The following is a 21,457-nucleotide window of genomic DNA, read 5'->3' on the forward strand; positions in this document are numbered from 1 at the left end:
ATCCAATTCTTTAAGCCCTCTAATTTCTAAATAAAGGTCAAAATCATTTCTAAATATAAATATACGTTTATTATGTCGGTACACTATACGTTAATATCCCTTAAAATATATTTATTCTTTCTTTATGCCCGTTAAGATAAAGTTACAAGATCATATGCTCCAAAAAGTTTAGTGTCAACCAATTAAAACCCTTCATGACTGTGGGGTTATGTTACGAATCACATTTCACAACCACACCAAGAAGCTAGCCAAGACGTGGCATTTCTCCATTACTCACTTCTTCGTGACTCACAAGGTTTTAATTTAAAAGGGGTCGATTAGTTAACTCCTTCCTTTTTTTTAAAAAACAAAAAAAAAAAAATACTAGGTTAGCTACGTGCGCGATGTGTGCGTCATAGCTAGCAGTATTCAAAACCTCTTTCGGTTTGACCTTACATCACAAATTTAGTTATTAAAAGCATTAACAAAGGAAAATATAAAAACAAATATTTTTAAAGGTATAAATGTAAATACACCATTGTTAAGAGTTTAAAAAAAGAGCTACTGTAATTAACCTTATTAATGAGGATAATTAAGTAAACAAACATTTTAGATCGAGGATAATATTGTCCAAGCACTATTCATAAAAATAATTTCATACTTTTTAAAAGGTATATGAATTTGTATCACTTTTGACTTCATACATCATACAAGTATATTTTCTTGACTTAATTTTTTACTATTATAAATTAAATAAATGCAGTGAGTATACTCTATCATAGGATTAGTTACGATACTAATTTTCATAATTTAATTATCTTTGCCGTTTTTATTAGTAATAGACAGTTAAAAATATTAATGGTCAACAACATGTCTCCACAAATGTGATAGTCAAAGTGCTGCAAATATAAAAAAAAAAAATAATAATAATAAAAAAAAAAAAAATAGAGAGAACATTTTTATTTTTCCTAATTAAGAGAAAAACCCTATTAAATCACTACCTCTCATGAAGTCACTAGTTAGTCATCTCAGCTATACGAATGTCATGGTCCAATTGAGGTTGAACTATAACAACCGGTCAACTCTAGCTTGAGAGTAAAAGAGGGGAAAGGGAGGGGTGGAGGAAAGTAAGAGAATCTGTTACTCATAACCTCATCAAATTAAAGCATATATAGATGATAGAGCTCGAATTTATAATTAACCTTAAAGTTAATTATTAAAAGATCGAGTTCCTATTTTCACCAAAGATGTTTGATTGAAATACAAAATACTATTAGCGCTAGCGGAGACTAGTATACACATACATATATAGATTTTTCTAATGTAAAGTCTCTTTTAATAAATATGTAATAATTCATTTTCACACTAATAAAGTCAAGAAATTTAAGAACGTTACCTCATGAAAGAGACAATAGGTGTTGATTCGACTTAATAACATTTATCGTTTCTCCACGTAGTGTGGGTATTACATGCATGATTGAACATTTGAACCCACAAACAAGGGTATCATTGACAAGTAAGTTTGTTTACTAGAGAACTCATCGTGGGGTACTATATTGGCCACCACAAGTATGCATCCCGACATATAGATTTTAGTAGTATGATGATATCTTTGAGTATTGACTGGATTCATCCGATGTTATTTCTTATATACATCCGAGTATATGTAAATTAACTTTTAAAAGACTTGTGGTAGGTACACGCATATAATAGACAGGTTGAGCACTTTTACGTAAAAGTTTTAAAATTATAAAATCGTAAATTAGACCTAATTATATCGACAATCAAGTCAGGTCAACATTGTCGTTTCAAAAGTTTTTGAGACCTAGAGAAAAATTTAAAAAGGGGCCTATCAACAACAAAGCTAGACATGTTTCATACAAGCATATAATTCACCAATAAAATAATTTTCCCTTGGATTATTAATTCAAATTATTTGATTATTCTCCAGTCATCGTATTGAAATTGGCTAAGGCGCCAGAAAATCTATATCTATACTATATATTAAAAGGCGTTCCTTTTAAAGGAACGGTGCCACGTGGCACTTTTCAACGTATATGAAAACATGTCACAATGTCACGTCAGCGACACGTAAGCTTGCGACTTCATTTAACAAAATTAATAAAATATGGTTATATTTCGATTCGAACCCTCAACCTCAAACAAATAAATGATACACACTTACCAACTCAACCAACTTCTATTAGTGTTATAAATTTCACATATTTAACGTTATATATTCCTTTTATATTAGAGGTTATTTAATTTATTTATTTTTCATAAAATTAGAAAATAAATACATATGAAGAAAAAAAAACCGAGACAACACCCAAATCACACATTAGCTAAACAACAGTTAAACATAATTATCAAATTAAAGAAGTACAACTAGCAATCCGGGGCATCGCCCGGGACACACACTAGTTTAAGATGAAATAAAAACAAAAGGAAAGGATAGAAATTATTGGCATGATTATGAATATAAATAATATAGGAAAAATATATAGATAATACGTACTTCTCATATTTAATTATCTATTTTGTTTATTATATATTCAAATTTTATTAATTCTCTTCTTTTTTTTTTTTTAAATCGAGGAGGCCCACGACAAGGGGGCCTTAAGCGATCGCCCAGGCTGCTCCCCCTAGTCGGCTCTACAAGTCAATATTGAGTTGGCCGGGTCTAAAAAGGGTCACATTTTTTGGACCAAAGCTATAGTCCGACTAATGTGGGCTACGGGTTAATAATAGATAATCGAGTTAATAAAAAAGCAAAAAAAAGACGGAGAAGAAAAACAAAACTAAGTTTATGGTCCCGTTTGGTAATAGCGATTAGCTGATTGGTAAGAGATGTTTACATTAGCTGTTTTGACTAACTGGTTGCATTAGCTGTTTTGATCGACTAGCTGATTGGTAAGAGCTTATTATGTAGAGAAGTTTGGCAAAATTAGCTTATTAGTTGTACTTGTTTGTTAGTTGAACACATGAAATGACAATTTAGTACATTGGCAATCTATTTTTACTTGACTAGGGTAAGAAAGTGGGAGGACAAGAATGTAAATTAGAGTAACTTTTTAATTAGGACAAAATTGTTATTTGACACCCATTACTTATGTGTGTTAATTTTAATTTCTCCCTTCAATATGTAACTTATATTTGTATCCCTACATTTTTTCCATATGTAACCTGTATTTAGGAAATATCACTACATTTTTTTTTTTGAATATGTAACCTATATTTGTACCCCTACATTTTTTTCAATATGTAACTTATATTTGTATGATTTTAAAAAGCTATTTGAGATAACTCTTATGAACCTATGCACATCCATTATTCTTATTGTAATAACTTGAAATTTTCTCAAGGAAATTTCACATGAAAATGTCAACAAACCAACCGAAATAAACTCATAATACCAATCATATAATAACCTTAATTTGGAAATAATGTTGAATATTTGGTCAAGAACATGAAAAAATAACACTTTTTAGAAGAAAAAAGTGGGAAGATCCCTACGAAAATAACGTTCTAACACACATTGCAAATCATAATTTTCCAACTAAAAACCAAATTAAAAATTATAAACAAAGCATAATTAACTGGCTTTTTCACCCTCAAAATCCCTCATTTTCACCACCATCCATCTCCCCCTCTTTCTCTCATTCCATTACCCTAATAACCACCTATATTCTTTCCAATTTCCTACGTATTTGGACAAGAAGGGAAGAAAATATATCAAATACCCCTTAATAAATTATAACACACATTTTATATCTTTTCTCTCTTCTTCAATTTTTTTTGGTTTCTCTTAGAAAGTTGCATGGCTTTTAAACTATGGCTTGTTGTTGTTCTCTTGGCCTTGGTGATAGGGACCGAGTCATACTCATCGTTCGATGATTCGACTTGGGGGATGTCCCGATCCTTGGCCTCTAATGGTGACGGCGACCTGCCTATCATGCGTACGTGTAATGGACGCCTAGGAGATTGCATTGGTGATGAGGAAGATGAGGTGATAGACACTAATGATGAGGATCGCCGCCAGTTGCGTGGGAGAAGGTAATGTAGACCTATGTTGTAATTGCATGGATCATGCATGCATGTATTTTCTACCTAGCTAAGCTAAGAGAACATGTGAATCAAATATAATTGTCACGTTATAACGTTATAATGGACCATGCCTGTTAAAATATATTTTATTTTTTGTGCCAATGAGTCACAAGGGCATTACAATTTACAAATAGAGACATAGATTTAAACATGTGACCTATCATACACAGAGGCTTAGTCTTTTCTACTAGGCTAAAGACTCATCGGTCCTACTAGTATTATTAAAATCATTTCCTTGAAATTTGATCATGGTAATGATTGAAATCTCTAGAGTCACGTATACAAAATATCTAGTGTCACATAAATAAAGTATCTTATAAATGTTGTTAAATGCATATTGTTCAAAAACTATAAGGAAAATTTCAAGGTGAACTTTGAGGCCAGGGTAACTTTGTAAAGCGCAGGTACATAAGCTACGATGCATTGAAGAAGAACAACGTACCATGCAATCGACGAGGGCGGTCATACTACAACTGCAACCGTAACACTAGGGCCAACCCCTACAATAGAGGCTGCACCTACATCACCCATTGCGCTAGAAACCTTGGTTAATCATAACACCGATTTCGCTTAACAGGAGCCTTTTTCTCCTATGTAATACGAGAGGAATTGTATGATTAAACTTGGTTTACCATTATTGTACGTCTTAATTAATCCTAACCTATACATTTTTTACTTTCATTTCAAATTTATGATATGGTTTTTTGTACTCTTGCCTTTTCATTTTCTGGAACAAATTTATCTTGAATAAAGAAAAAAAAAAATATGTTTACTTAGACATTTTCCCTGATCATCTAGGGTATGGCTTTGTTGCATTGTTCCACTGGAATATGTTTGTTTCTATTGTTCTACACCATCAGCAACTTTTGTATTTTAGGCGAAAGCCTTGTTCAATTTTGTTCGAAAAATAAAGATATATGAATATTTCATTCATTTGCTCATGTTTCTTATGTAAATTGTTTAGCCTAGTAACTTAGAAAGCCTAATCTACCAGAAGACTGAGGTTAGTATCTTCAGAAATTACCAATGATGCTGCACTGCACCTTATCCTGTGAGTTTCTTAACAAGTTCGAACCTCCACAGATTAGGACTGATTACCTCTTGATGGGGGCATCAACTGAAGTCGTGTTCTTTTTGTGCCATAACTTAGCTTGCTGCCTCCTATTGAGTGTTTTGATGATCCGTCAATGGACATTTAGAGCTGTGCGACATTCACTAATCACTCGTATGCTAGTCTATACTGTGTTTCTAGGATTCCAACTGTAGCAGATAAGATGCGAAACAAGGGGTCTAGTACTTGGCCGGAAACATTATTTAGGTTAGTAAAAAGCTTTGATAGAACCTTGGAAATCAACTACTCTTATGAAATTATTCCTTTAAATAATAATATGAAGCAACCTACTAGCTCAAGGTATTACCAACTGTATGATCCTCTTTCCCTGTAATAAACAAGGGGAATATGTCTGAAAAACTTGGGTTTACAAGGCTAGAATTGCTTGATTATAACGCTAGAAACAGATCCAACCATCATCAAGCTAAAACAAAGCTTGAAGACACAAAAGTAAACTAAACTACAGATAACTGAGTGACTACTCCAACATGTACATATTATAACAATCTTCAGAAGCCACATCCTATCAAAAAATACAATACCCTTGTTGATCTCGTATAATCTTTTTTCAAAAGAACCACCATCTCCGCTGCCTTGATTTCCTCTGCAATACATAGAACATCATTGTAAGAAATAGAAAATCTCAATGATGATGCAGTGGGATAATTCTGTCTGTATTTGAGCAGCCTGATCCAAGTCACTATATATATGAAGTCCACATGCTACAACTGCTGTCTAAACAAATTATCTCAAGGGAGGAGTGATGTCCTCGTCTCCAAGATGGGAAATCTTTTCCAACCTTATCAACAAGCACTGTATTATAACACAAACGTACCACTTATCTCCCCTTTTTTTCCCCATAATTTTATTATAAAGCTCCTTGTGATCGAAACCTTCCCCATCTTAGTTCACCATAATGTCCTCTAACATTTCTTTGGAATGGCTTTGGAATTCTCTTCCACAAAATATTTCCAGCAATAGACAATAAAATATATCATCTTCTAGAAGGTTGATTGTAGTCTGATATTAAACAATGTTTAATTTCAGCTATTATCTTGTCTTCAAGGAAACTATTTGCCACAAGCCCAGCACCATTTTGTTTTCAATGTTTTAGATATTTTATAGCCCTCTTTGTATCAGATATGAACAATATCTCATGAATTTTATTCTATATGTAACTTATGTCCAGAAGATCATGTTCCACTGCCAACAGTCAAATCATTTTTCAGTGCTTTTTTCTTCAATTTTTGAAGCAAAGTTCATTATCTTAATCATCATACGTATACATAATTGTTCTTAGTATCAGAAAGCTGAATGTCGTCCATTTGATTTCCTTGTCCCATATGTTGATATTCTACCAACAATAGATAGCATATACGAAGTACATACATAATATCCTAATAGCAGTCATTTACAATGCAGATTATAGGCTAAACAATGGCACTTACTTTTGTGGATTGTTAGCATATCAATACAGGAAAAACTACAGATTATACCTAACCATTTGAATGAAAGAACTATTGTAGTGATTAATTCAAACAAAATAAATTTGAAAGTAGATTAGTGTTTAGGATGATACGAACCTTTTTGTCTTCAGCTGGTGGGTGCATGATGATTGGTTGAGAAAGGGTGTCAACATTCTGAATATATGGTTGCACCTTCTCTTCCAACATCTCATTCAACTACACATTGAGAAAGACAAGCAACATATTCAAAATGTAACCATGGATTATTCCCCCCAAGAATATACATACGTAAAAACTAAAAAGCCAACTTTAAGTCTATATTCAGGAAAGTGGCAGATTAATTGCTTCTTTTGATATTCAATTGCAGATTTTCTACATGGATTAATTCGTGGGTTTGCTGCCATTTTGAAATGAATTAATCGAAATACATTGATATGATTAACCTTATTATGACGCCATTTTGCCTCCCATTGTGCATCCAAAATTTTTTCAGCAATCTCCCTTTGAGCGTTGAGGAGAAGAGTCATTTCATCCATCTTCTTCGGATCTTTAAGGTCATCCTTGTTCCAAGAAGATGCATCTAATGGAAGATTCAATTCCTGTAATTGCAAAACATTTCATACATAGTAGTTAATCCAGACAATCATGCTTCAGTTATGCATTTTCAGTTGAATAAACTTACTCAATGAAATAGAGCATATCAAGCTCATGAAAACATAGTAAGTCCTTCTTGCCATATTTTTGTCCATAGTATAGGCTTATATTTATGTTACTTCCTATTGAGAACTAATTGGGGGAAAAAAAAAACCACTTGTTAACAAGAACAGAATTTTCTACAACAGACTTGCATAAATTTCAGAAAACAAGTTCTAACAGTCACAGCTTCTTAGCCAGGTGCCAGCTGCAAAAAGAATGTATTTGCCAACAAAAGACATGCATAAATCCACACTAGTATTATTAGGGTTTTAGATTACCAGTACTTGACTAGACACCTGCTAGTTCCAGTTCTAGATTTACTTAACTTGGGTTAATGTACATGTACCATTGTACTGTTTTGCTTAGTATATGCAACTATACAAGTTATCATACTTACACCCCAATTTTTTGGTCTTGGTGGAGGATCAAGCTTCAAAACTTCCATCTCTAGTGCTTTTTTGGCCTTGTAGTAAGGTACATTTTTAACCACAACAGGGTCATCTCTAGCCCGGGCAGGATCAAGCGTAACTAACGCCTGTCATCAAAACATATAGAAACACCTCTTTATAAATATTAGAGTATAATCTGAAACAATAATATGATATTAAAGAGCTTCAACTTGCACCAAAACAACATAGAAACACTTTAGTTCAAACATCACGAGCTTAAGTCATGCTTAACCAAGCTCAAGCTTGACCCATATGGCCATATCATTAATATCAAAAATGGGGTCTGCCAAAAGACTGAGTTACACAGAAATTTGATGACCAAACATAATTTTAGTAGCAAAATTAGAAGAAATAATGAAAACTTACTTGTTGTAAATTTTCCCAGCCAGGCTGTCGTTGAGCCACTACATCTCGCAATTGATCATAACGCATTGACTCCTACAACAAGAGGAAGAAACATCATACCAGAAACCAATCATGAGTCAAAACAGGGAGTATCTAAAATCCAGAAGAGAATGAAATTATATGCACTGATGAGAGTAGACACATATTTTAGCATCAATCCTTCAAGTTCCTCAGGAATTTCAAAACTAAATATAGTATGTCACCCCAAAGAATGCACTTATTGATGAGAAAATATATTTTTTAAAAAAAATCTTTAATTAAAGTACTTAATGAGAGGAGAGACACGAGTGCTTGATTAAACCAGTGATATTCTTAGTAAGGAAATTTAGAAAGATAGCATAACTAAGGAGAATGCAATTGATGGATTCTACATGTTAGCTCATTCACTGACAACCCACATTGCCAGTGGGTTAAAACTTTGTTAGTTAGGCCACAGTTTCCAACGAAGCAAGCCTTGAGATAGAGATGAAGGAAAGCTTTATGCACTCATGTCAAAACTAATAGCGTAACAAGAAAGGACCTCAAACCTTGTATTGCCACCAAATTTTCTGTTTGACTTCATCATCAAAGTTGAATCCACCAACAATCTGTGGCATAGTTAGAAGCCAAAATGCAGCAATGCTTGGATCCTTCATGCTATGGATAATGTGCTGCAAAAAAAAAAAGAGCAATAATGTTAGTGAACAAGGAGTGTAATCAAGAAGCATATAAACCATATAAATCCCATAAAATGGCGTAACACATGTTGGGAATATTCAACCCTCACTTATTTTACATTCTCCTAATAACCTTGAACTTCAAAAAACTATGTGGGAAAGTATCTATAATAATTTGAAGACTTCCATGTTGTGAAGTAGGATCATTTCGGAAATGACTAATAACATAGGGTTAACATAGGTAGTTTCCCTCTTTTTATAGGATCTGAAATAAGAAAGTGTACACAAGCGCTCAAGCTAGAGAGCCACTCGTGATCCTATCTATGAAATACAACATCAAGGTATGGCAAGCACTGCGCTAGATTATAAATCGATGCACACAACATCTGTCAGGTTACCCAAACCCCAAAATAATGAAACACCTGACACTGTTGCAATTTATGGTCATCATTCCAAAAATTTGTGTCAATTACAGTTGGAATTTGGCAAAGAATTGGATGTATCTTTAATTTTTATTTACTATGCATAGAAACCAATGCTCCCTCCTTGGTTTTAAAAAGCGCGCCTCGAGCGCGCCTAGGCGCTTCCAGGCTCTGGGAAATGGGCTTTAGCTAGGCGAGGCTCAGTCAACTACGGAAGGCGCGCGCCTAGTGCACCTCAAAGCGCCTTTGGTAAGGTGCGCCTTTGCGCCTCAAGGAAAATAACTGATTTAAGTTATAAATTGAAGAATGGTGGACATTTTTTCAAATTCAAATTACCTTAGCTTTACATATATCATAATTTAATTTATTATTAATCTTTTTAATTGGTATTAAGTACAACCAAAGTAAAAATAATTTGAAATAAATATATAAATACATGTGCCTTGCATACAAAAGGCGCGGGCCTTCGCCTTGTGCCTCACGCCTAGGCTGCAAGGGGCCTTGGTGCGCCTTGCGCCTTTTAAAACTAAGGCTCCCTCTAGCCTCCGCCAAAATACCAATTTTATAGATATGCGCTTCTCTGTGAAGATAACTTATCCTCTTGCTGTACATCTTATTTTACAAAGATCTTTTTCATGTGTATAATATTATACATATACATTTACAATGTGAAAATAGACAGTTTTGACACAAAGGGCCAAGTGAAAGATAATTTTGCTGAGGCAATAACAAAGTAGAAGACATGCAACTACTTAGTAACAGATAAGAAAAATATTGAGAACATCTATGACCAATTTATAATTACCAAGAAAAAAACAGCATAAATTCTATGCTATAACTTCATACGATTACACCCGTGATAAATACAGGCACCCAACCTCAAGCGCACACATACAATAATTCTTGGAGATTTGTGCACTTTAATAGCCTCAATTGGATGAAACTTGTAAAAATATAAGCCATGACCAACCCTCAAAAGCATACTCATTGTCCTATACTCAGATCCTTGTTGAAGAGTCCAACTAAAGTAGTTCCCTCAACCCCGTCATTCTTTCGGAATTTGAGCACCCCAAGAGAATGTAATCTTATAGCAACACTTTAGAGTCCATCTATATTAGACTATTAGTCTTACTCAAAAACTAGCAAGAACCAAGAAAATAGTAAAGGAATACGTTAAGTTCATTGTATTAATATGGTTAAATTTACATTGCCATACAAGGGGCTATGTCAAATCAAACAGATAAGATAATTTATTCACTTTTTGTTGGCTGATTCCCCTATAGGTTACCAAAAACTGATCTTTTGCTCTAAAACCTTACAGAAAATGAATGATACTGCAAATAGTGCAGACCATTGCCAATGCCATCCTGCAACATATTATAACTGTGAAAGCAACTCATAGGTACATGTATGCACAGACTAACAAGAGTTACAGATTCTTATTCTTTCTTGTCACAACCACCACATTTTAATCTAAGATCAAGATAATGACAAGATAATTTGTGTTGCAGATTCGAGAAACATTATAATCTTGTGATTCTAAGAAATAAAGGGAGACCTTGCAACACTTTAATGATGATGGTACAGAGCAGGAAGACAATAAGGGACAAATATGTAGCTGAGACTGAGCCATGCACCTACCTCATACGGATAGTCCATTTTTTTTAAGACGTTATAGGCTTTCCATGGAGGCTCCATAATCTGAAAAGGAAAACATCAGATATTATTGGCAAACACATGCAGTGTCTTGCAAGAGATATTCACTGTTCTTGACTTCTTGTAGAAAGAATATTGCTTTGCAATATATAAATGCTAGGAATTCATAAAATAAAAAGAAGAACTACTCAGAAGCATAGTGGAATTTGTAGGACTATTCTTCTTGATAACACAATCACTCTGTTGCACATCAGAGCTACTCTAGGCCGCTAAATTCGAGTATACAGATGGTTTTAATTTCACAACCGCTATTAGGAGACTTAATCGCCCATTTTGAATTTAGAAAAGAGCTTTTCAAACAATGCTTTTTCCAGCATATTTCAGGGCGCCTGATTGGAGAAATTGGGGTGCTTTAGCCAAGTTTAAGCGTGTAATACTCCAAACAAACTACATAGCCTTCATCAGCATTCATCCAGCTGCAGTGTTTAACAGATTAGCTCTGACCCTTGTTTAATGGTTGATATGTTGGTGATAATGTTATTAGATTCTGTAGTTTGTACTCTTCTGCCTATTACTTCAATATTTCTCTTCATTCTCGGACCTTAACACTTTCAGATAATTCGTTCATGAGTTTTTTTCCCGTTGAGATTATCCGAACATGGAAAAAGATTCAGGATATTATCTAACATGTCTTCATACAATGCATACAGATCCACTGAATAATTCATTATTTGTTTAAGCACGCATGTAGTTTATCTAGAATTCATATCCAAATGCAAAATAATTGATGTTTACATATCGAATTGTGGAAGCTGAAATTCCTGAAAATGTGCAGGCCCAATATATCTGGCATGGGGAGGCCATGGAAATGGTATTTCAGTGGTGATAAATCAGCAAAACCTATTGCTACCCTATGATTTTATATTAATACGTGTCTAGATTTTCATTAGTTACACCTTTCCCTATAAAATGATGTCTCCATGAAGTGAGAGTCCTGAGGATGTTGTTTCAACTCTTTGACCCCATTCACATATCTTGCCAGACTTTAATGGAAAAATGCTTTTTCTATACACCGAATGGAAAGGATGACCCTTCCTGAAAGCTGAGCACAACGACAAATATATTAACAAGTGTTTCTATACCATAGAACAAAAATGGAATGTTGTTTATAGTAAAATAAGCACTTTTCTCTTTCTCAAATAAATTTACTTCCCTGGTGCTCTTCAATTACAACATGGGAGTGGGGGAAGGGCACAAGTTTTTAGGAGCCCGTGTGATGTAGAAGGTGATTGCAAGAGGTAAAAGAGGGACCCATGTGAATAGGGGAGAGAGAGAGAGAGAGAGAGAAATAACATGCAAATTATAATGCTGCAATTAATCATATAAGAAAGGGAAGTGTTGCATTAACAATATCAAATGGAGGAAGTAGCAAGGAATTTGACCTATGCCAAATATGGGACCTCCACAAGAAAAATAAGATTGCAACAAAAATGATTAAGAACAACAATAAGCAAAGCTACGGCTCATAATCAGAAGCCGGATATGGAAGTGCTTAAAGGGGCTAAAAACTGATCAGACATTTAAGGCACTTACATCATCAGCAGAGATTCGTATTTGTAGTTTGTTCTTACATTCGGGACATTTCATCACACCCTGTAACAAAATTCAAAAAAAAAATTACAGTAAATGAGAGGTTCCCATATTTTGCAGAAAATACTGGAATTTAAGATACAGATCTTCAAACCATCATGATTAACACTCTACAACTTTTTTAAAAAAAAATAAATAAATAGGATGATTTTCCACAAAGAGCCAAAAATTTGAGATGGATTGTGACCAAAAAAAAAAAAAAAAAAAAAAAAAAAAAAAAAAAAAAAAAAAAAACAAGAAATAGTTAGGCCCAAACATATACCAACACTACAATAGTAAGAACTAAGATGTCTTACTGTTCCATCACAAGTAGGACACTCCTTCGATGGCAATGGTGTATGCGGATCAATGGCCGAAGGAATATGAAACAGCTCAGCTTGATTATTAGCAATTGCATTGGCAACCGACTCAGCAGTTGGTTTTTCTCCGCTGCCAAAACATATTACAGATATTGTCAGAGACCTCAGAGTTACTTGTAGCATTTCGAACAAGCGACAAAAGTTTTCTATTGTATGAAGATGCTATAGAACATATGCCAGGAAAGAAAAAGTAGGTAATTATATAAAATAAAAGCAAGAAAAGGCTTAGGCCTACCTTTTCAAGGTGTAACTTTTCACTTGATAGTGTACTTGCCCACTGCCTCTGCACATTGTACATCGTAATGCCTGCCATCCACTACAAGTTCGGCAATCTCTACAATAGAAAAGGGGAACAAAACAATAGAACGTCTTAGATGCGTATTACTTGTAGCCTCAAAAGCCCGCACTACAAACAAAGTCCACATGATTAAAAAAATCTAAGATTTAGAATCTCTCAGCTTTATGGTAACATATTGTTTCCATAGCTTAGCCATAAGAGTTGTAAGAAAAATAAAATGTGAGCAAAAAAAAAAAAAAAAAAAAAAAAAACATGGCATGGTTTTACCAGGCATAGCATCAAGGTTATTTTTTGCTTTAAAAGAAAGGAGAAAACAATAAATTGTCTCTTGAAACACTTGCAGAGGGGGATCGGGGTTAGGAATCTTGATACTGTTGAAAAAAGAAATGGAAAGGTTTGATAGCCCATGTATGTCATAATTGATATCTACGCTATGCTTAAAAAAACTCCCAACTTTAATGTCAAAAATTCCTTCTTTCAGGTAAAAGCTCAGGAGCCAAAGCAAGTAGAATGGTTAGCACAACTAATAAACTGGAAGGAAGGTCTTAAGCACCTCTGACATATCACTTTCTTCCCCAGTTCAAATGCAATATCCCAAGTTCCAAGAGTAGCAACTGCCTGAAAGAATTGCATAAAGAATATTTAGCAAGCACATCAATCAGAGCTTTAGAGCTTAAAATTCAATCTTCATCATGCACTCTACAAAATAATTTTGTTGAGTTTCAATTTCCCTATCCTGCTAAAGTTTCTAACTCAGTGTCAATGGTCCCCCAAAGCAAAATTTAATACCATCAAGGTAATGCCCCCTTATTGGCAAAGAGCACCATAATGAGATTAACTTTACGGTGATAATATGGAAGGAAAAAAAAAAAAAAGAAAAAGAAAGAAGAAAAAAAAAAAAAAGAAGAAGAAGAAGAAGAAAACAAGCATGTAGGCAAGGTGGAAAAAAAAAATCAACCACAATAGAAAAGGAGACAATCAAGAACATCAAACAACGAGGCACTAGTACAATATATGAATATACAACAGAGCAATTACTAATTGTGAATATGACTGTACAAGAAGCACATACATGTGTGTTGTGCTCAATTTGGAGGAAAAAAGAATATATATAACCACCTAAAAAGTCTCGGGAGTTATGAGGAGCGTCAGTTGGGCTTACAACTAGTCCGTACTCTCTGAGACCATGCCATAATTCAAATGGAATCACTTATTACAATTATTACATAAGTTTAGGTTTTGAATCCCGGGAGGAGAAGCAGAATGACTTGTTGGTCTTTCCAAAAAGAAAAACTTACTCTCAGCTTACAAATTATTGAAAATCTAACAGGTTAGCTAGGTTAGCTTGTAATTGATCAGATGGAGCTTTTGAGAGGATAAGACCCCTAGTTAACTATTACCTCATGATCAAGTACATATTATCTGTTTCACAATGGATAGTTACGTCTGTCATTGCCACTATTAGGAATGAAATTTCACTAAGTCTAATGATTGATCAAAATTCTCTTCGTCATTATTTCAATGTCCGGTTTTTGGAATGTCAAAAAGTTTACACAGTACAAAGGCCAAGGTTGACTTGTTTGATAATTTGAGCCTAAAATCATGCAATTAGATGAGAATTTGGCCTTTACTAGCCCTAATATTTTTTCTTGTTGGTTACCTTTCTAATTAGCTGTGGTGGTTTATACACCTTACATGCGTTGTCTGCAAATGAGTTATACCCACGTTAGAGGAGACGGAAGAATATAAAACCATTTAAGCATATGGATTTTTTCATCCCATCACCAATGTATATTCGGGCAAAAGTCGTGATGGGTTTTGGAGTTTTATGTTTGGAATCATGCAATTGTATAGAGATTTGGCCTTACCCAACCTTAATGCAAATTACAGTTGTTTACCGTTCCAATGGGCTGAAGTGAATAGTGCACTCATATGTAACGGGGAGTGTAAAACCCCATATATGTGTGGTGTACAAATGAACTATCCCACAATAGTTAGGACAAATGAAAATAACCACATTAGAAGCATACTAAATTACTCATCCCATAGCCAATTCGTCTTGATATTATACCCTACTCCGGCTCGAAAGTTCGTTGTTCAAGGATAGTAGCCCCAGATAATTTTGTAATGCTCACTCATAAATTTAACATCTAGCATCCCCACAAAACATGTCATCAAAACAACAAATTTGTCAAATTACAACTCAATAATAGGTAAAATGTCAATAATAATTCACACCCAACAAGCAAAATTAAGCACCCAATTCTCATAAAAACAGCATAGAACCCTAACAATTCAACATTCTCAAACAACCCCATAAAATACCCACCAAACAAATGCTAAATTATGACTAAATAATCAACCAAAGCTCGAAATCTTCAAAACCCAATACCAAAAAAGAGATTAAATAAAAGGGTAAGTGCAAAAACTTACAAAAATAGTAGTGTAGGAAACTTTGGAGATGAATTCAGGGATACCAAAACCTCGAGGGGCAGAACCAGCAATGCCATAAGCAATGGTGAAAGGAGAGAGAACAACCCTTAAAGGGAATTCGAAAACGTCAATAACTTGCTGACCATAATGGTGAGTGAAGTTTTTGTATTGGGTATCGGCGAATTGCTTCACCTGCTCAACTAGCTTGCCTGTTCCTCTCGACATGAATGGATGGCCTTATCGAGAGGAGGAGAGGGAAAATGAGAAAGAGATTGTGTTATTTCACTGACCCATTTTTTGCTACCCCATACTTCACTTTACTTGATGGAAAAAAAAAAAAAAAAAAAGTTTTGATTTTTCATTTGGTAATTGGTACCGAGGAATACTAAAGTCATAAATGACTTAGACAAGGGCAAAACTGTCCATTTACTTTTACCACGCTTAAAAATTATGGAGTATAATGTCATATAAGATAGGTTGGTAATTCATTATACTCTAGATAGTAACAATACACGTAAAAATGTTTAGTTGGTATCAATATGATTTGTTGTTGGTATCATGTGAAATACCAACGTGGTTAGAATCCAAGAATTCCTCATTGGTACCACTATAAAATGGTGTTTTCCAAGTACCCAAAATACCTAATTTTTACTTTCTTCTACTCGGTACTATTGAAAATTAGTGTCAATCAAAACGTTTCGTTAAAGACGCTAATTATACTGGGAATAACATATTTACCCTTATCTTTTAATAATTATCTTGCCCTTGCCATTTGTCTTCAAAATGTCAAGCATGGTTCTTTTGGACACCTCAACTCGCCTTTACTTTTCTTTGGTGTATTTCTTGCTCCTCTAGTGTATGGTCTTCAATGGCAAAATTAAGCTCGTTCTTTCCTCTTGCTTTGCTCTTGTCACGAGTAGCAATGACGGAATCACCGAGAGCACCAACCTTGTCTCCAATAATTTTATTCCCTCTGCTTCTTTCATTCTGCTTTGTTCTTTCATTCTGCTTTGTTCTTTCATTTGTTAAGGTTTTAGAGCACCGACCTTGCCTCCAATGATTTTGTTCCCTCTACTTTTTGCATTATGTTCTGTTCTTTCATTTCCGTTAAGGTTTCAGGGAGTCATTTTAGTTTTTAAGGATCCAAATTGAGTTTAGAATTGACCAACAAAAATAATAATATAAGTGCCTCGTTTTGCGTATAAAAATGTATTGCTTTGTGTGTAACTATTTTTTGCCGCAAGAACGAGACATTTGCATTAATTTTTTGTCAATTCCGAGCTTAATGCACTTAAATAACCTTTAAAATCATGACGGATTTTTCGGTACACAAATTGAGGAAAAAATTGGATTGGATCGATGACAATTAAGAAGTTATTAGTACCTTTGAACCACATTTGCAAATTTTTTAAAATTGTGGCAATTTGCAAAACATACACTATAACCAAATGCAATTGAAATATTTTCCAAAAAAAAAAAAATAATTATACTGAGATACGTACTTAGGAGAAACGTTTCACTTAGAAAATATATTGAGGAGTATAATGCATTATAGGGTACCCTGTTAAATTTTCTGGAACCGAAACCTGTTGCAACAGGTGCCTCAAAATGAGAACAGGAGTCGAAAACCTGCTAAACATGTTGACCTGTCTTTTACTATATATCGTACTTTTTTGCAAAAAAAAAAAATAAAATAAAATAAAAATAATTTAAAAAAAATTTAATCAGAGAATCATAAAATTTACAATTTGCAAATACAACAAACCAACAATAGTTATTTGCCAAATCTATATTCTATAATCTACGGTATATCTATAGTCTATCTATACTTATATTATTTATTTATTGACAATTAACAAGTTATTAGTACCTTTGAACCACATTTGCAAATTTTTTAAAATTGTGGCAATTTGCAAAACATACACCATAACCAAATGCAATTGAAATATTTTCCAAAAAAAAAAAAATATTTATACTGAGATACGTACTTAGGAGAAACGTTTCACTTAGAAAATATATTGAGGAGTATAATGCATTATAGGGTACCCTGTTAAATTTTCTGGAACCGAAACCTGTTGCAACAGGTGCCTCAAAATGAGAACAGGAGTCGAAAACCTGCTAAACATGTTGACCTGTCTTTTACTATATATCGTACTTTTTTGCAAAAAAAAAAAAAATAAAAATAAAAATAAAAAATTTTAAAAAAATTTAATCGGAGAATCATAAAATTTACAATTTGCAAATACAACAAACCAACAATAGTTATTTGCCTTTCTCAAAAAAAAAAAAAAAACAATAGTTATTTGCCAAATCTATATTCTATAATCTACGGTATATCTATAATCTATCTATACTTATATTATTTATATATTATCTATACTATCTATACTAAAAGGCGTTTATAAAAACGTCTATGCGCCACGTAGCCTCTTCCAAATTACGCCACGTCACTTCACCAACAATTCATGACGCCACGTCACTTCACAAACATTCACCATCACTAAATTTAAAAAAATGATGATAAGAGGATTTGAACCTCAAACCACTTACAACAAAATTGACTCTTTAGCCATCTAAGCTAATTATCAAACACACTATAATTATGAAACAGAAATATATATAACTTTAAACCTTATGGTTTAATTATTACAAAAAAAAAAAAAAAAAAAAACCCACACATATTTATTTCCTACTTCACTCTTTATTCCCTACTTCGTATGCTGCATATTAAAAAGCGTTCCTAAACCTCTTATTACACGTATTACTATTTAACCATCTAAGCCAATATCAACTATGTTATTTGTATAGAAAAAAATTCATATAAGTGCAAACCACAAGGTTCAATTAAAAAAAACTATACTTAAAGAATAACTCAATTTTGGTTTAACCATGACAATTGCCATTTTAAAAAGCCTTCTAAAAAATTTATTGATTGTACGTCTACAGTAACAACTCGGGGCAACGCCCGGGGTCACTCACTATTTTTATATATTAAAAGGCGTTTTCCAACAACGTCCATGTGTCACGTAAGCTCCCCTCACTACGCCAAGTCACCCATGCAATTACTCATAAGGCCAAGTAGGGCTTGTTCTCTTACGTTGAAATTCAGTTCAGTTCAGTTCAGTTCAGCTCCCAATTTCCTTCTCTTATAAAATATTCATTTCAGTTCAGTTCAGTCAATGAGAACATGCCCGTAGTCTATCTCTCCCTTCCATTTGTCTTTTTTTTACACAACCCTTCCATTTGTCTTCATTGTATGTCATTCACTTAAAAAAAAAAAAAAAAAAAAATTCACCACAAGATTTGAACTAACAACCTCTCAAAAAAATTATCATTGAGCTATGTGATTTTTTATGTAATCTTTTAAATACAAATAATTAATATGTAGCAAATGACAATATGAAAACAAATTTAATTACAAGAAAATTTAATATAAATTACAACATATATCAATGATTAGTTCCATGTAAAAATTCGGGGTATCGCCTGGGTCCACACACTAGTTACTAAAATAAAACATACTAACATCATCAAGGGACACATGTCAACTTCTTATTAATTTTTTTCCCGCCAAAACTATTTTTGACATCACCGTTAATTCTCTATTTTTTCCTCCTATTTTAAGACTAAATGACTACAATATTTCTTTCGAAATTAACTAATGAGATTATGATTAAACATTTTTAAATAAAGAATATTGACAACTATTATGTACAGATAATATAATATCTATTTGATTTGTGCAACGCACTAGACTAACTAGTCTATATTCTATACTACAATAATCACCAATAATATCCCTAGATTACACGTGTCAGCGCCTCATAAATAATTTTTCCGCCCAAAAACCTTTTTTTTTAAAAAAAAAAATAACTAAATAAATAAATGATGTTAGTTTTACAAGGTAGAAAATAAGTTAACAAATTGTATCTTAGCATTTAAAATCCCATATTCAATTTTGACTTAATAAAAACGAAAGGTGTGTTAATTTTGATAAAATCCAATTCGACTAATTAAATCATCATACATCCTTTAAAAAAAAATCATCAAACAAAATTAATTTTCTATATTATGCATAAAGATATAATTCAACCATATATTAAATGAAAAATCCGAGCATGGCTCGGGCATTAACTAGTTTATATTAATCAAAATAATAACCATTGACATCATTTTTTTTCTAATTGTACACATGTCAGCTAATCCTTTAATTTTTTCCCGCCTGAACTTTTTATTTTCTTTTTTTTTATATTTTGGAAAAGCTAATAAATATTGATACAGTAGTACATTATCTTAAGTTACATGTAACTAATCTTAAGGAAAGCAAATATTAACCCCGTATATATGTGATTAAATTACTCCGTCTAATTACGATGTCCACTAAATTATGCATAAATTTTCTTTTGATTATATTATTTAATTTTTGTAGTTTTGTTTATGTTAATACAGATGTTTTACATATATTGAGTGATAATATGACTTGAAAATGTAGACAATTATAAATACTTTTTATTATATCCACGCATCGCACAGGAGCTAATCTACTTCAATACATATAGTTATAACAATTAAACAAATTTTTTTTATTGTATTTAGTAAAAATTGGGCTTAAATTGATACATGAATGATTTGGACTTAAGTAATACTTTTATTAAGTTGTAGGATACCTTACAGGTTCTGGTTCCAAAAAATCGAGAACTTGAACCGGCACCTGTTGCAACAGGTTTCCTATTTTAATTTACTACCCAGAAGTCGGAACCGAAACCTCTTGTACAGGTTCTGGTTTCGAAACTTGTGGTTCTTGATAGGTTTGAATTCCGATTACTCCCTTCGTATTTTAATAAGTGCTACACTTATCAAATCTGGCCATGTTTTAATAAGTGTTACACTTTCTTATTTGACAAACAATTACATTTAAATATTAAGTCTCTCTTCTATCATGGTCCCACCTAAACTCACTACTACTTTTTATTATATATAACCTCTCACACTTATCATATTTTAATAAATTTTTAACCCCACTATCTTTCTTTACAATTTTTTAATACTCCAATTACCCCACTTACCTTGTTTCCAAAAAAATAAAAAAAAAAAACCCTACCCCACTTACCTGCTTTCTAAGCACATATCAAAGGTATTGGATGTATCGTTAGGTTGTGCCGAGTCAAATCTGCTCCTCTTTTTCCGTTGTAGAAAAGAGATCCCTTCCCCTCGCTTTGAAAAATCCTCTTACTTCCTCCGTTCTTTTTTACTTGATCCGATCCGACTTTTACATTATTCATCATCTCTCCTTTGACCGTCTTTTGTGAATGAGAAGGAAAAATATATAAATGTGAGATCTTTTTAAATTCGTTTCAATAAAGACTATCATAATACTCCTTTTATAATTTTTATTCATGGAGAAATAAAATTAGTTTTTTTTTTTTTTTTTGATTTATATGAGCCACAAGGGCGGGTACAACGGGGGGCGGGGGAAATTCCAGCATATGCTGGGGGCAAGGATCGATCCCGTAACCTTGAGGTTACGAGATGGGAGTGCTATCATCAAGCCAACTCCACATCCTAAGAAATAAAATTAGTGATTGCTAAAGTTTTGCATTGACACAGTTCAAGTACAAAAGAACGAGAAAAAAATTTATTTAAGTCAATTAAGTTACCTAAAATTATAGGCCGGTTAAAGTGTAACACTTTAAAAAAAACACGGAGGGAGTCATTTTTCTCACCCTATTAATGCATGAACGGTACCGCTTGACTTTTGTCGTCAAATCCT

General features: G+C 33.2%; 2 protein-coding genes across 2 annotated transcripts; one reads left to right on the top strand and one right to left on the bottom strand.

The window, feature by feature from the left end:
• The first annotated feature begins 3,799 nt into the window (after positions 1 to 3,799).
• Positions 3,800 to 4,638, top strand: LOC145604237 (protein RALF-like 19). Its single transcript, XM_081660172.1, has 2 exons — positions 3,800 to 4,035; positions 4,491 to 4,638. The coding sequence occupies exons 1-2, from the start codon at positions 3,800 to 3,802 to the stop codon at positions 4,636 to 4,638; spliced, it is 384 nt and encodes a 127-aa protein (XP_081516298.1).
• A 758-nt stretch (positions 4,639 to 5,396) lies between these two features.
• On the bottom strand, positions 5,397 to 15,988 carry LOC145604716 (uncharacterized). Its single transcript, XM_081660639.1, has 12 exons — positions 15,688 to 15,988; positions 13,808 to 13,872; positions 13,192 to 13,290; positions 12,894 to 13,026; positions 12,541 to 12,600; positions 10,933 to 10,992; positions 8,741 to 8,863; positions 8,175 to 8,246; positions 7,757 to 7,894; positions 7,107 to 7,262; positions 6,781 to 6,879; positions 5,397 to 5,801 (listed from the first exon to the last, which is right to left on the bottom strand). The coding sequence occupies exons 1-12, from the start codon at positions 15,910 to 15,912 to the stop codon at positions 5,766 to 5,768; spliced, it is 1,266 nt and encodes a 421-aa protein (XP_081516765.1). The 5' UTR covers positions 15,913 to 15,988; the 3' UTR covers positions 5,397 to 5,765.
• Between the last annotated feature and the right edge of the window lie 5,469 nt (positions 15,989 to 21,457).

Source organism: Chenopodium album, chromosome 22 (assembly GCF_948465745.1).
Source record: "Chenopodium album chromosome 22, dcCheAlbu1.1, whole genome shotgun sequence".
In the NCBI taxonomy this organism is placed as follows: Eukaryota; Viridiplantae; Streptophyta; class Magnoliopsida; order Caryophyllales; family Amaranthaceae; genus Chenopodium; species Chenopodium album.